This window comes from Lagopus muta, chromosome 16, assembly GCF_023343835.1.
Source record: "Lagopus muta isolate bLagMut1 chromosome 16, bLagMut1 primary, whole genome shotgun sequence".
Classification (NCBI taxonomy): Eukaryota; Metazoa; Chordata; class Aves; order Galliformes; family Phasianidae; genus Lagopus; species Lagopus muta.
In genome coordinates, this window is record NC_064448.1 from 90,481 (window position 1) to 104,404 (window position 13,924).

Consider the following 13,924-nt stretch of genomic DNA (forward strand, 5'->3'; position numbering starts at 1 on the left):
AATGTTAAATGAATGTTGGCAAGGTGACAGGTATTGCACAGAAGTTGTTCTCCTTGGTTGAAGAGGTTCCTTACCTCACTGGGCTGTGTAAGGGCTGATGTGAAGAAGGAACACTGGGAAGGAATGGAATCAGAAGTGGGGAAGGTGGGGTTGCTGGGGTTATGTAAAGAAGGGGAAAAGTGAGAATGCTTTCACTCTGCCTGTGAGACTGTGTTTCCACGAACACTTCTCATGGTGCTAGTTCTGGCAAGAACAGCTCTCGCCTGTCCTGTGTGCTGGCTTTCTACTTAAACTGTACTGCAGAAGAGGGAGAAAGCTGTGGGTGATAGTAATGATGTGAATTGCTACTGTCACTGAAGATGTTTCTCATTCAAAATTGCAGACTAATAAGTGGACTAGCTATGGGGTTGTTTAAAAGCCTTTTTTCACATGCCCTTTCTACAAAAGAGGGATTAGTTTTCAACTCTATCAAGTGAGCAGTGCGTATAAGTGCTTGTGAATATTCAACTGGTCATCTAGGATTTGGTTTGTTGTTCCATTACCACACTGAGGTGGTGTCTGGGACGTCAGAGGTTGTCCCTGAGAGAGCAGATAGTGTGTATATATGGCATGTCTTGGGATAGCTGGAACTGAACTAGTGAAGTTTTCATCTCTGAAACCCAGCTGTTAATCAGAATCTAAGAATCTAATTTACACACAAACAGGAAACATGACTTCTGCCTCAGTTCATTTTCAGTAATTTATTTACTGTTACTGTGTTCCAGGGCAATTTTTTTCAGAACATAGGCTCCATCACACTATTTTCTGTATTTGGCACAGCAATATCAGCTTTCATAGTAGGTGGAGGAATTTATTTCCTGGGCCAGGTAAGAATAACTACTGTGAAGCACTTGCATTAATCCAACTTGCTTATTGAAAGTCCATTTTTCATGAACAGGCAAACACAGTGAAAGTAAATTCTTGGATCATGAAGTCTGTTTCTCTGCTGTCATGCTAACAAAGAGGCAGTGTTATCAAACAATCATAGAATGTCAGGTTGGAAAAGACCTTTTAAGATCGAGTCCAACCATGACCTAACCATATTACCCTAACTCTAACAACCCTCCTCTAAATCATAGAATCCCCAAAGTTGGAAAAGACCCACAAGATCATCCAGTCCAACCACCCACCTTCACCAATAGTTCTCACTAAACCGTGTCCCTCAACACAATGTCCAGAAGTTCCTTGGACACCTCCAGAGTCGGTGACTCCACCACCTCCCTGGGCAGCCCATTGCAGTGCGCTATATAATTCCTTATGTTTTTCATGTTAGAAGTAATTAAGACTTGAACTGAGTTTTACTTTCTTTTAATTACTTGATCTTCCCATTAGATGGCTGTACCAGATCCTGCCTTCTTTAATAGCCATCTTCTAATTTCCACTATTAAGCTTATTTTTTCTTTTGTTGACAGCTTTCTTTAACTTCTCTGCTTTGGTGTTTCCCCTTTCATTAGCTACTGGCATAGGTAATGACGTATTCTCTGAGACTTCATTAGTTATTCCAAATAGTCCTTGATTTATCTTTATCTCTCACATTTCCATTCCTGTGAATGCCCTAGTTGCTTTACTTATTTGTATCTGTTCAGTTTCATCTGGCCTTTCCTGATTTTGAATGACCAGAATTGTAACAGGGTAGTGTTAGGTAACATAATTATGATTTATGATTAGTATTTGTGATGTGATTAGTTTTTTTTTTTAAGAGATTAGTTTTAAGATTTGTTTAATACTTTAATTTGTAAAAATAGCAGTGTGTGGGAACTGCTGAATCATGGCCTGAACCTCTGATTGATCACCTGAGGCGAGCACTGAGTCAGCCCTGGGAGCACAGGTGAAGGCAATTCAGCTGTGCTGCTGGAAGGGGTGGAGCCTGGCTGCACCTCTCCTAGGCCTATTGAAGAGCTGGCTGCCAGTGGGGAAGGATCTCTGCTGGAGATCCCTCCTCTGGAGTTTTGCAGTGAGCCCAGGATGCGGATAAGCATTCTATCTATTCTCTTTGTTATTATAATCTGCTTTGCCAAACTCTTGTTTATTTCAATAATTATAACATCTTTGTATTCATTGCCTATACAAGCAGCAAAACACAGTTGATTGTGATTTTTTTTTTTTTTTTTTTTTTTTTGTATTTTGCCTATTCTTTCAGGCTGATGTAATTTATAAACTCAACATGACAGACAGGTAAGCTCTTGGAGAAATGGTGCAGTATGTGAAGTTAAGCACTCATCAAGATAATGCTGGAAAATGTACTCTAGGGAAAATGTACTGTAGTTGGCCAGCTCTTCCAGTTTCAGTTTGGATTGCTTATATTCAATATCGTGTATTACACCAACAAATAGATCAGATGCTTCTAAACTATTCTGACACTCTCATTTCCAAATAGTATTCTTATGCTTATTTATTATCCTATTTTCCAAATAGGAAATGTACTGCTTTTTAATCAACCTTTAAAGTGAAAATACGTGAACTTTTATTAGTTGGCATGATTAATAGTATGTGAAAAAGGAACTTCCTTGGCTGAACGAAGTTGGCAAAAAAATCTATGTGGGTTCATACCTCCCTACAGTTAATTAGAGTTCATTTCTGTATTAATTACTTATTTCATTCCTGTATTCATTGTTAAGCCAAGTACAAGAGTTTTTGGTTAAAATCTATAATTAAGTCAAATAGCAGGTAGGAAATGAGACAAGTAAAACATGCACAAACAACAGAAACCTTGGTTATTGGTACCAGTATTTGGGGTTGTTTTTGTGCAGCTAAGCAGTCCCATTGCCTCTGCACTGTCTATCTGGTAGTTGTTGTATTTAGATGCTGCCTTTTAATACTCCTATGCTGAGTAACACTATGCATATGTGATATATGGATTATGTAGTGTCTTGTTTTTTCAAACTTAGTTGTAGTAAGGCATTGGCACTTGTTGAGAGCACGGAGATATATATGTCTCAAACTTCCATCTGGACAACAACTTCCCCCTTTGAAAAAGAAAGTCATCTCTTTTTGTCACTTCAAAAAACTGGGAAGAAAGCATGACTTTTCATTATGTGTAAACACTGAGATATATTTGTTACTAACTGTTACTGTAATCTTATTAGATACATCTTTTTCGTCAACTTTTCTTTTTTGTTGTTTTATGTTCTCCCAGTTTTGCATTTGGCTCTTTAATATCTGCAGTCGATCCTGTGGCTACTATTGCCATTTTCAATGCCCTCAATGTGGATCCCGTACTTAACATGCTGGTTTTTGGAGAAAGCATTCTCAATGATGCAGTCTCTATTGTCTTGACCAAGTAAGTGCATTTTCAAATGTGTTGCAGGTGTATGGAAACAGCAGCCACTTTTTTTTTCTCTTAATTGGGTATTGAAATATATGGGAATTCTTCCATCTGCTTTTGGAACTAAACAATGTGTTTTTGGTATAATGCTGTTGTTTTTTTTTTTTTTTAATTGCTAGAAGAGCTCTGTGATACAGACTGCGTAGGCAGAAGAAAACAAATGGCTGTCCTTTTGCAACTCCTTCAGTGCCTCATCAAATTGACCCCCAGATAACTGTTTTTAACTGCAAGTTTATCAGCTATCTTTCCATCTTCGTATCTTGGCAACAGAAAGCCAACGTGGGTCCTTTCAGGCTTGCACAGAAAATATTTATCTTGCCAAATTTTCAGCTGTATCTCCTTTATCATTGGCTTCTCAGATTTCAATCTGTAGGCTTACATTAACATCCATGCAGTAGGAACTTAGTTTTATATGTTTTGGACCTCTCAGAGGGAACTATTTGTCCTTTACCCATGGTGGTTACACTCAGAGTTGTGGTCAACAGCTCAGTGTAGAGGTGATGAGTGGTGTTCCTCAGGGACTGATGCTATTTAACATCTTTGTAGGTTATATGGACAGTGGGATCAAGTGCACCCTCAGCAAGTTTGCAGATGATGGCAAACTGAGCAGTGTGGTTGACATGCTGGAGGGAAGGGATGCCATCCAGAGGGTCCTGGATGGGCTTGAGAGGTGGGCACATGCTAACCTCATGAAGTTCTACAAGGCCAAGTGCAAGGTCACACACCAGGGTTGGGGCAATCCCAAGCACAAATACAGGCTGGGTGGAGAATGGCTTGAGAGCAGCCCTGAAGGGAGGGATTTTGGTGTGTCAGCTGATGAAAGACTCAACATGAGCCAGCAATATGCGATTGCAACCCCAAAAGCCAACCGTATCCTGAGTTGCATGAAGAGAAGCATGACCAGCAGGTCAAGGGAGATGATTCTGTCCCTCAACTCTGCTCTTGTGAGATCCCATCTTGAGTACTGCATCCAGTTGTGGAGCTTCCAACGCAAGAAGGACATAGAGCTTTTGAAGAGGGTCCAGAGGAGGGTCACAAAGATGATCACAGGGCTGGAGAGGACAGGCTGAGAGTTGGGGATCTTCAGCCTGGAGAAGAGAAGGCTTTGGGGGGACCTTATAGCAGTCTTACGGTGTCTGAAGGGACTGAGGAGAGCTCAGGACAGACTTTTTATAAGGGCAGGAAGTGACAGGAGGAGGGGGAGTGTTTTTTCAATGAACTAATAGCTTTAAATATGGCCATGGTCTCTTTATGGAAGACTAAGAGCAATCAAATAGAACCGCATCTTTTTATTGATGATTTTATGAAAGTCTATGAAATATATTCCTGAAATTCAAAGACTTTTCATATCTTTCCTCTTAAGTGGTTCTTTGTTTTCCTCCTGTGACCTTCTTGATGCTTATTCACACCTAAGTATTTGATGCGAGTTGTCCCTGTTCATTTATTCTTCTCTGAGGATCGCGTGATCTGTCTTTTTTCATACCCAAAGTTTCTGCCATGGCAAAATGTGCTTTCAGAGTTTGAAAACTGTTTTGTAATACTGGGCATTGTCACGGCTTATTTACACCAATCTGAAAATTCTTTAGGAGAGCAACTTTGGATTTTCAGAAGTAGCTTTCCCTTTGGGGATTACAATAAGACTTGATGTAACATCTTTTGACATTCCTTTTGCTAAATGTGTATCACAGTAAAAGCCTTTTAAGAGTGGTAGCAACAAAGAAATAAAGCCTTTTTTATTACTGCCAAAAGCTGTTTGGCTTTTTTTTTGAGTCGAGGCTTACAATTTACAATTACTTCTTTTGTATTATTTTTTTTATTATATCCAGCACTGCAGAAGGTTTGACAAGAGAAAATATGTCAGATGTAAGTGGATGGCAAACTTTTCTACAGGCGCTGGGATACTTTCTTAAGATGTTCTTTGGCTCTGCAGCACTTGGAACACTTACTGGCCTTATTTCTGCATTAATATCCTTTTTTAACACACACATAAATTGATGAACTCCAACATTCAAATAGTATTTCGTCTCCTGTGTTCTCCTGCGTTCCTTAGGGGATACTTCTTAATAAAGACTGCTTTGTTGGTTGAGGATCTCTCATGCTTATTTTATTCTTACATTATTGAGCATGGGTATGCATTAAGAAGTTGCTTTAGGTTTTTATGAACATAATTAAGATCTGAAATGCTGTAGTTTATATTATGTGCAGTGTGTGGAGCGTAATAAAAAATGGTCACAGTTTTGTAAATTCAAAGTAATTTAATTCAGTTTCAGTATTGAAACAAACATGGCTCCTCATTTACATATGTAAAACAGTTAGTTAAAAATAAAAATGTTCCTTTTCTCAATGTTTTTTGAGTCAGACCAGCTCACTTGTCCGTATGTATTCAGTTAGCTGAAGATGAATACTGTTCTATTTGGTTTAATGTTGAGTTTTATTTTGCTCTTTCCACTTGCATCAACTGGTTGCTAAATAACCCAGGAGCTTCTCTGCTGAGATTAGGAGGGATGTTTATTTAAGTTGGGCACTCCTGTTGAGAGTTTGCTTTAATGATAACGCTGCATTCACTGTAGGTAATTTTCTGTTCTAGGCTCATGCAACAGCTACTCCTTAACAGTGTGTTGCAAATGACAGGACTTTGTTTGTAAATAACAAGAACAGAGTGTCTGATTAAATACAGATGTTTCTTTCAGTTCTCCACCCTGATTCCATGAAGTTTTAAACTACTTCTTATATCACAACAAAAGAGGATGACAGATGCTTAATATTTCTTTCACTGATACATAAATGATACCAAGAGAAAAGAAAAAGCAGCTCATCTGCCTTATTACAGGTTTTGTATCTCAGAATATTAGATTTCCCACAGATGTGCAAAATTTCAATGTAGCGAAAGAAATCTCCTAATAGTTGCCAGCAAATAAACACAATTGAAGGTTGTTGCTGGTTCACAGGATGTTCCTCCTGTGAACATCCATGTCACAGGTGTGTTAGCCTCTGAATTTTAGCGCAGTCAAAAGGATGTTATGATTTAAAAAAAAAAAAAAAAAAAAAAAAGCTCCCTACTATTTTACTTTGCTGTTTCATACCTCTACTCTGATTTTTGGAAAGCTTTTACTACTTAACGGTTCTCTGTGGCACATTTACAGTAGTTTTGAAGAAATTTCAAAGACTGAATGTGTAGAGAAAGATTCCTTCTGGATATTTGGCATGCTGTGGTCAATACTGTATAGGTAGCATAGTAGCAGAACTTTTCTAAGTCTGTCCATTCTGATAGACTTCTACGAGCTGTAGTTCTATTAAAAAAAAAAAACAAACCACTCCTTGTAAGAAATGGTTAATCTTTACGTGCTTGAGTCATGGGGCCACTTGTTGGCTTTGTTAGCTATTTGGCAGATAAGTACATCAAGCACCCCACTGTTTTATAACGGAATGATATAAATTTAAAAAAATACATAAACAAAAATTTTTGCTTACCTTTTCCTTAACACTTTTGTGTGCACGTGCTAAAGCACATTGATTTAAGAAAGACACCCTCTCTAGAGTTTGGGATGATGATTATCTTTGCTTACCTTCCTTATGGACTTGCAGAAGGTATCTCACTCTCAGGTGAGTAGCAAAGCAATTATTTGCAGATTTCTCTGATAAGTTTGAGTATTTGTTATTTGTGTCTAAGAGGGTCTCTATTTTGTTGTTGTTTGTTTTTGATGTTTTCTTATTTAAGCTGTGCTTGTACTTTTGACCTTGCCTTACTTCAGGGAAATATTTTTTATGAAATGTTACAGATGCATAGGAAAGATAACTGAAGCTTTCATAAGTATTAGCTATTCAACATAAAACTAGTATTCTCTCCAGTTACCTCTGCCTACCACAGAAAACAGTTTTCAGCTGCATGCTGTGGAGTTTGGCTGCGTTAGCAAACTTAAGTAATGTCCAACCTACTACCTGGTAACTGTCTTTCTGCACATCTTTCTGTGCCATTGGATAAGTCAGTTGAGACCAACCCATGAGTATTGCAGGTATTATCTCTGGACACTTAGCAGAAATTTGCTGAGGGCCAGAAGAGGTTTACAGGGGAATTTTTTTCAGTATTCTGTAGAATCAAGTATAGAGACAGTTCTGCTGCGTACCCACCATCTCTGACCTCTGGTGACTTAAGTGTGGTGTGTTTTTTGTTTTTTTTTTTTTTTTTTTTTTTTTTTAAGGCAGTCAGCTTCCTGTCTCATTTCTTGAAGGTGGGAAGGGATGCAGTATTCAATGTAACTTATATGTACCTGCTTGGTTCTTCTTTTTTTTTTTTTTTTTTTTAACATACTGGTTTATTTTTAAGTTCATTAAAAGATATTTGCTCTACAACTTGGTGTATACAATGAGAACATAACAAGTTTGTGACATTTTTTTATAAATGATCTACAGATATGAAATCAGAGTTTCTAATTTTCTGAAAACGTGTGCATGCTGTTGTAAATATTTTAGAGTAATGTTCATCAGCGTACCTTCACTGATATCAGGGGATTTTTGTTTTGTTGATGTTGGCTTCTTTTTATTATGTATGAAGATGTGGCATGTAATCATGGTATTTACTCAACTGAGATATGTAATGCTAATGCAAACTTTCCATTCTGCCCACTTGCATCTAGAACGGTTTTGTGTGTATAGATCAAGAAATTATCTGAAATATGAGTATTAAAACATTTGTTGCTGTAAACACAGGTTTTTTTCCCTTGTGGAAAGATCATGCTGGAATACATCAGCACATGGCCTTTTCTACTTCTAATTTACGCTGCTTCTGAATTTGAAGAACAATAATGAAGTATTACAGAATTTGTGCTATTGCATTATATAACAAACACATGCACTGGTATACAGTGAAGAAGTAATAGCATTCTTAATCAGATGGTCTCGGGATAATAGAGGTTCTTTGTCATTTTATTTGTGAAGACAAGCTCTCTGATTTGCTCAGGCATCTTCAAGAATGAATTCTCAAGAAATAACAAATTCTGAAGGCCTTAGTTCACCTCTGTTTGAAACAAAGGATTACTCTCACTCTACTGCGGCTGGTCTAATCCTTCCAGTTTTGTTCATCTGGGCCACCCCTGGATGCGTAGCTCTAGCCAAATAGTCTTGGTCTTTTATATTTTCTGTGGTTTGGGCTAACTGGGTATACTCCCAGATGTCATCTTGTCCTCTTGAAATCTGCATTGCAGTTGATTCCTTCTGGGTTATGTTGTTTATATATGTGTATATATATATATATATATATATATATATTTTTTTTTTTTTTTTTTTAAATTGGTTTTGTGACAAGGAGACAAGGAGTACTGTACTTGTTCTTGAAACATATTGCTATACTTGCACAATCCTTACTACCATCTCAAACGATATCTTTCTCAGATGTAAGTCTATGCAGCAGACAATGGAGATGTTTAAAACTTCCTTTAAGATAAGTAGCTCCCCCTGAATAGTGAACAATTGGCAGCACCTGTGACGTGTCTTGGGCAGTTAGAGAAATAGCTTGAAATTCAGATTATTTCCATAAGTTAACCAGCACTGTGAAGCAAGGTAGATGGAAAAACTGCAACACAATCAAAGATGCAAGAATACAGTGAAGTCTGAGATGGCTCTTTTAGGCCTGTGGAACCAGTTGCAGTACATCTATCCAAACTATGTATGTTGTTAGGTCAACTCAACTGTATAATGGTAATTTTCCCCATAACTGATGGCTATTATTAATATCTGAAATAACCTGTAGTAGCTACTTTGTGTCCTGTCAGTTGAAAATGATGGACATTCTGCACAGTAGCATTCTTTAAAGGCCTTATGCATCAGGTTGTACCTTACAAAAGGACATTTATGCCCAGAATTCTCAAATCTCTATACCTTTTCTGGTTCTCATACTGATAACAAATTGCAAGTACACCTGCATTTGCTATTCCTCCTTAACCTGCATTTGCTATTCCTCCTTAACCTGCATTTGCTATTCCTCCTTAACCTGCATTTGCTATTCCTCCTTAACCTGCATTTGCTATTCCTCCTTAACCTGCATTTGCTATTCCTCCTTAACCTGCATTTGCTATTCCTCCTTAACCTGCATTTGCTATTCCTCCTTAACTTTTAATGACTTGGTACTCCATACTGGAATGGTTTCAACCTAGGCCCTGTTGGTCTCATTCTGCTTCTGGTGGAGTGATTGGGACTGACTGATCAGCACGTGGGAATGAATGACTTGTCTGGGAGAACAAAATCATACAGTCCTCTAGCCCCACTACTCTCAAGTTGTTCTTACTCTTTTTTTGATGATATCTGTCTGCCTGCTAGTATAGGGAAAGGCAGGAAAACCTCTCAAACAGTTTAGTTCCTTCACTTTGATGGGAAAGCAGTGACTACAAGGATTTATATTAGCTTGCAGTTGACCTGTTTTGGACCTCCTAGTATTTAATATATCCAGCAGAATGAAATCAGTGCAACTTCCAGTGGTAAGAGAAACCTCACTCATTGCTTCAAAAGCTTTTGTGTTAGTATAGAGTGTAAGCAAACACTGTATTTGCAGTTTACAAGTTAACCTCTATTTGATTACTGCATTTTATTTACAGGAATCATGGCAATCCTGTTCTCTGGCATTGTGATGTCCCACTATACACACCATAACCTCTCCCCTGTTACACAGATATTAATGCAGCAGACACTGAGAACCGTTGCTTTCATGTGTGGTACGTGCTACCTACAGTATATCTAATATAGTTTAAAAATTGATTTGCTTCAAACGGTGATTCCAAAGGCAGCAGGAGAGATATGAGTTTTCCTCCTGCTGTTCGTATGTTAGCGGTACATGTCTTTAAGAGAAGGCTTCTTAGTGGATGCTGGAAGGCAGCCACAAGTTGTCTTTCCTTATGTACTGGATAAAGCATCCAGTAAATCTTCATTTCCCATTCTGCAGCCTCCTGCTAAGATTTGCAACAAGGCTGGTAGCCAAGGAGAGATCTCTGACTCCCATGTTCCTCTACAAAAAGACTTTTTTTTTTTTGTGCATTGCAAAATCAGAAAATATTTATTTTATGCTCCATATACATTATAATGGGAATACAAAAGGTTTCACAGAATTGTGTATTTAAAATGCAACTTCTCTTTTTCAGAAACGTGTGTTTTTGCATTTCTTGGCCTGTCTATTTTTAGTTTTCCTCACAAGTTTGAGATGTCCTTCGTCATCTGGTGCATAGTAGGTATTTCTTTTAAAAAATATTTAGGTATTTTTCTGCGGTGTTTGTGCAGAAAAATAAAACCTTGCACTTAAAAAAAATTATTTGTTAGATTTTATAGTTTTTTATGAAGGATACTATTATAATTGTATTTGTTGCACAAAGTTCTTACTGATAAGCATGAACTTCCTCTTTCTGTTCTTAGTGCTGTGGTGTATGCTTACATCAGCCTGATTTAAGGATTCCAGTTTATTTTGAAACACTAATAAGAAAAAGAACCTTGCTTATTTTGCTTTATTAAAATCTCAGAAGTCATTTCCCTCAGGTTTCTATGCATTTTTAGCATCATGAAGGATTTGTGTGAATTTAGTCCATGCATTACTTCTTCACTCTGTGAAGAAGTGACAAGATGAAAAAGCTCCCCTTCTTCCGAGGTAGTACTTTCTCAAAACTTCTATAATGTCTGCTCATTCTTTGACTCTATTCTCAATTCCTTCATTTTGTATTTCAGTGTAGCTTTTGTTTCACATGGAACTTATCTACATATTTTGCTATTGTTATTATTTAACTGAAACATGAAAAATGCATTCTCTTTGGATTGGAAAAGGGGAAATTTCTAGTCACATACCTCACTGCACACTAGTTTGTTTTAGCCCATGCTCCAAGGAAAGAATTGTTTTCTACAATCTACAGATAATTTTATCAGCATGGAGAACTGCTCTCACCGCATTACACGTGTACCCAACTTCCTTACCTAATATATATCTAAGGTGTGACACTTCCTTCTAGCATTGCCCTCACAGCCATAATGCAAATTGACTAATTTTGGGGTGATTCATAAAGGAAAACAGCAGAGGCCTTCAAGAATCCTGCTAAGTCTAGTGTATTTACCTTGTCAAGGTATGTTTGTTGTGGAGTTTACTAAGCAGCACCATTGTGAGTAACTGTTTTTCTGAGTTAATTTTCACTGTATTCATTGATTATGTTATTAAAATAATAGTACTTTTTTGTCGCTTAGATGTTTGGTGTATTTTACAGCCATATCCAGTAAAGTGCTAGGGAACTGAACTGCATGCTATTTATTTGGCTTCTTTTTCAATGAGGAACTCGTCCATGGGAAGCAATAGAAACATTGCTTTGACTGTTAGCAGCTGTGCCAAAAGAACAATTAAAGAAACTGAAATGAGGGAAACACATACCCAAAATGATTCTTGGTCTCCCTGGAATGCCTTCTGGGTTTCATTTGTTTATCAGAAGTAAAATAGAGTCTGGTCAGGTTTAAATTAACTTAAGCAGACAAAATTGTTTAAATTAACTGATGCTGACAGTTTTGTGGGTTTTTTTGTTGATTTAGCAGCTCACCTGTTTATGAGATTTATGAGTGGGAAGGGTGTATTGCTCTTAGCTGGTACAAGCTAAATGAAATGCAATTTGGGCCTATGTGACCATAACACATGAAGTAGCCTTTTGCTTTGGTTTTTGTTTTTCAGGTACTTGTTCTGTTTGGTAGAGCAGTGAATATTTTCCCCCTTTCCTACCTACTCAACTTTTTTCGTGATCATAAAATCACCCCTAAAATGATGTTTATCATGTGGTTTAGTGGTAAGTTACAACTCAAGCTATGGAGGACTGGAGAAAATGTTTTATCTCTCTTTCTTTGTGTGGGCTTGTTTGGGAGGAACTGGTTTTCCATCCATGGAAAACTTAACACTTGCACCATTCTCAAACCCAAGTGCAACTGATACTTTCTCTTTCCCTTCTGTTTAGGAAAACAATGCAGTATAGTTCCCAAGTAAAACTTTTCTTCAAAGAATATAGTTTTCTAAAAATCAAACAGCTCCGTTTGAAAAGCGGTACCTCTGATTCATTTTAAGATTATAAACAAGTAATAGATAAATGAGCAGAGAATAGGATCATAAAAGCCATGAAAGTGGAGGACTCCTGTTGAGTTAACAGAGTGCTAGGGACCAGCATCGGTGCTGATTCACTCTTCACCGATTTATTGTTCTCTCTGCAGGTTTACGTGGTGCAATTCCCTATGCACTCAGCCTCCATTTGGGCTTGGAACCAATAGAGAAGCGTCAGCTCATTGGAACAACTACAATCATCATAGTGCTGTTCACGGTTTTGCTGTTGGGAGGAGGAACTATGCCCCTTATCAGACTGATTGACATTGAAGACTCCAAAGCACGCAAGAGGAACAAAAAGGACATTAATCTTAGCAAGACAGAGAAAATGGTATATTGTTGTTCTATTCAGACAATTATTTTTTTCATTTTCAGGAAGACTAGTATGATTTTTTTTTTTTCACTAAAAAGTAAAACAGAATGAGTGGAGGCATGGTAGAAAAAAGCCAAATAGTATTTAAAGTATCCCAAAGAGCTTGGTTAGCATGTACATAAGTAACTGCTTAGACAAAGGGGTGAGAAGCTTTGTCTCTTAAGTCATTTTAATTATAAATGAACCCATACAAATTAAAGTAACCTTAAAACATAAGGCAGATGCTACAGGATAGATTGAGTCACAGACAGAAATGAGCTAGTATATTGTGAGTCAGGAATTAATAATAGAAAACAACTTCTGAAAAACATTCTCTTGGAATGAGGCTTTATAAAGTCTTCAGTCTTCAGAATTAGCTTATTCTGTCTATGGAGGTGAATGTGTATGGGAAGAGTGCAGGTAGCATGGTGTGCTCTGATATAGGGCTTTTTCTTTTCCAGTGAGATGATGACACAAAAGTATTGTTTGCTATATGTACTCATTGCTTAGATTGTATGAGGAAGCTTGCGCACTAGAAATCCCTTAGCAATAACAACAGTACAAAACCATGGAGTATTTTAAGCCTTTTGGCATGAAAAAGGAAGGTAAGTGACTCTGGGAATCAACAGCTGGACAGATTCATGCAGCTGTAAGCCCTGGTAGGCTGAGGTGATTATTTCTATTTTGTTCTGTCATGGGAATTGACTGAAAAAGGAGACAGCGTAAGGCGGTGAAGCAAGTGGGAGGGAATAACTATTTTTTCTCAGGCTATTGCAATATTTGTGATGTTTCTAGGGAAATACCATAGAATCTGAGCATTTATCAGAGCTCACGGAGGAGGAATATGAAGCCCAGTACATAAAACGCCAGGACCTCAAAGGATTTATGTGGCTGGATGCTAAGTATTTGAATCCTTTCTTCACCAGAAGACTCACACAAGAAGTAAGTCTGTCTTGTTTTCTTGAAGCAAAACTGTGGTAGAGTTGTCTCTTATTTCACTCTGTACCATTCAAGGATCACAGTACAACTATACAACTTCTACACAAGGGGTAGTGAGCCATCTAACGCCTTACTTGTGCGTATGTAGAGCAGCTGTAATTAAAAGCCACAC

The 13,924-nt window shown here is 37.7% G+C and overlaps 1 protein-coding gene across 2 annotated transcripts in view; it reads left to right on the forward strand.

Annotated features, from left to right (window-relative positions):
• Positions 1 to 13,924, forward strand: part of SLC9A8 (solute carrier family 9 member A8) — a 28,139-nt gene that overhangs the window by 6,792 nt on the left and 7,423 nt on the right. For both annotated transcript variants that reach the window (XR_007380232.1, XM_048963434.1), the window contains exons 6-15: positions 765 to 866; positions 2,180 to 2,214; positions 3,176 to 3,319; positions 5,191 to 5,329; positions 6,862 to 6,967; positions 9,952 to 10,068; positions 10,492 to 10,574; positions 12,045 to 12,156; positions 12,572 to 12,792; positions 13,609 to 13,755. Coding sequence is in view for 1 of the 2 variants with exons in the window: in XM_048963434.1 (XP_048819391.1) it covers positions 765 to 866; positions 2,180 to 2,214; positions 3,176 to 3,319; positions 5,191 to 5,329; positions 6,862 to 6,967; positions 9,952 to 10,068; positions 10,492 to 10,574; positions 12,045 to 12,156; positions 12,572 to 12,792; positions 13,609 to 13,755 (1,206 nt within the window). In the remaining variant the exon portion in view is untranslated. The remainder of the gene's footprint in view (positions 1 to 764; positions 867 to 2,179; positions 2,215 to 3,175; positions 3,320 to 5,190; positions 5,330 to 6,861; positions 6,968 to 9,951; positions 10,069 to 10,491; positions 10,575 to 12,044; positions 12,157 to 12,571; positions 12,793 to 13,608; positions 13,756 to 13,924) is intronic.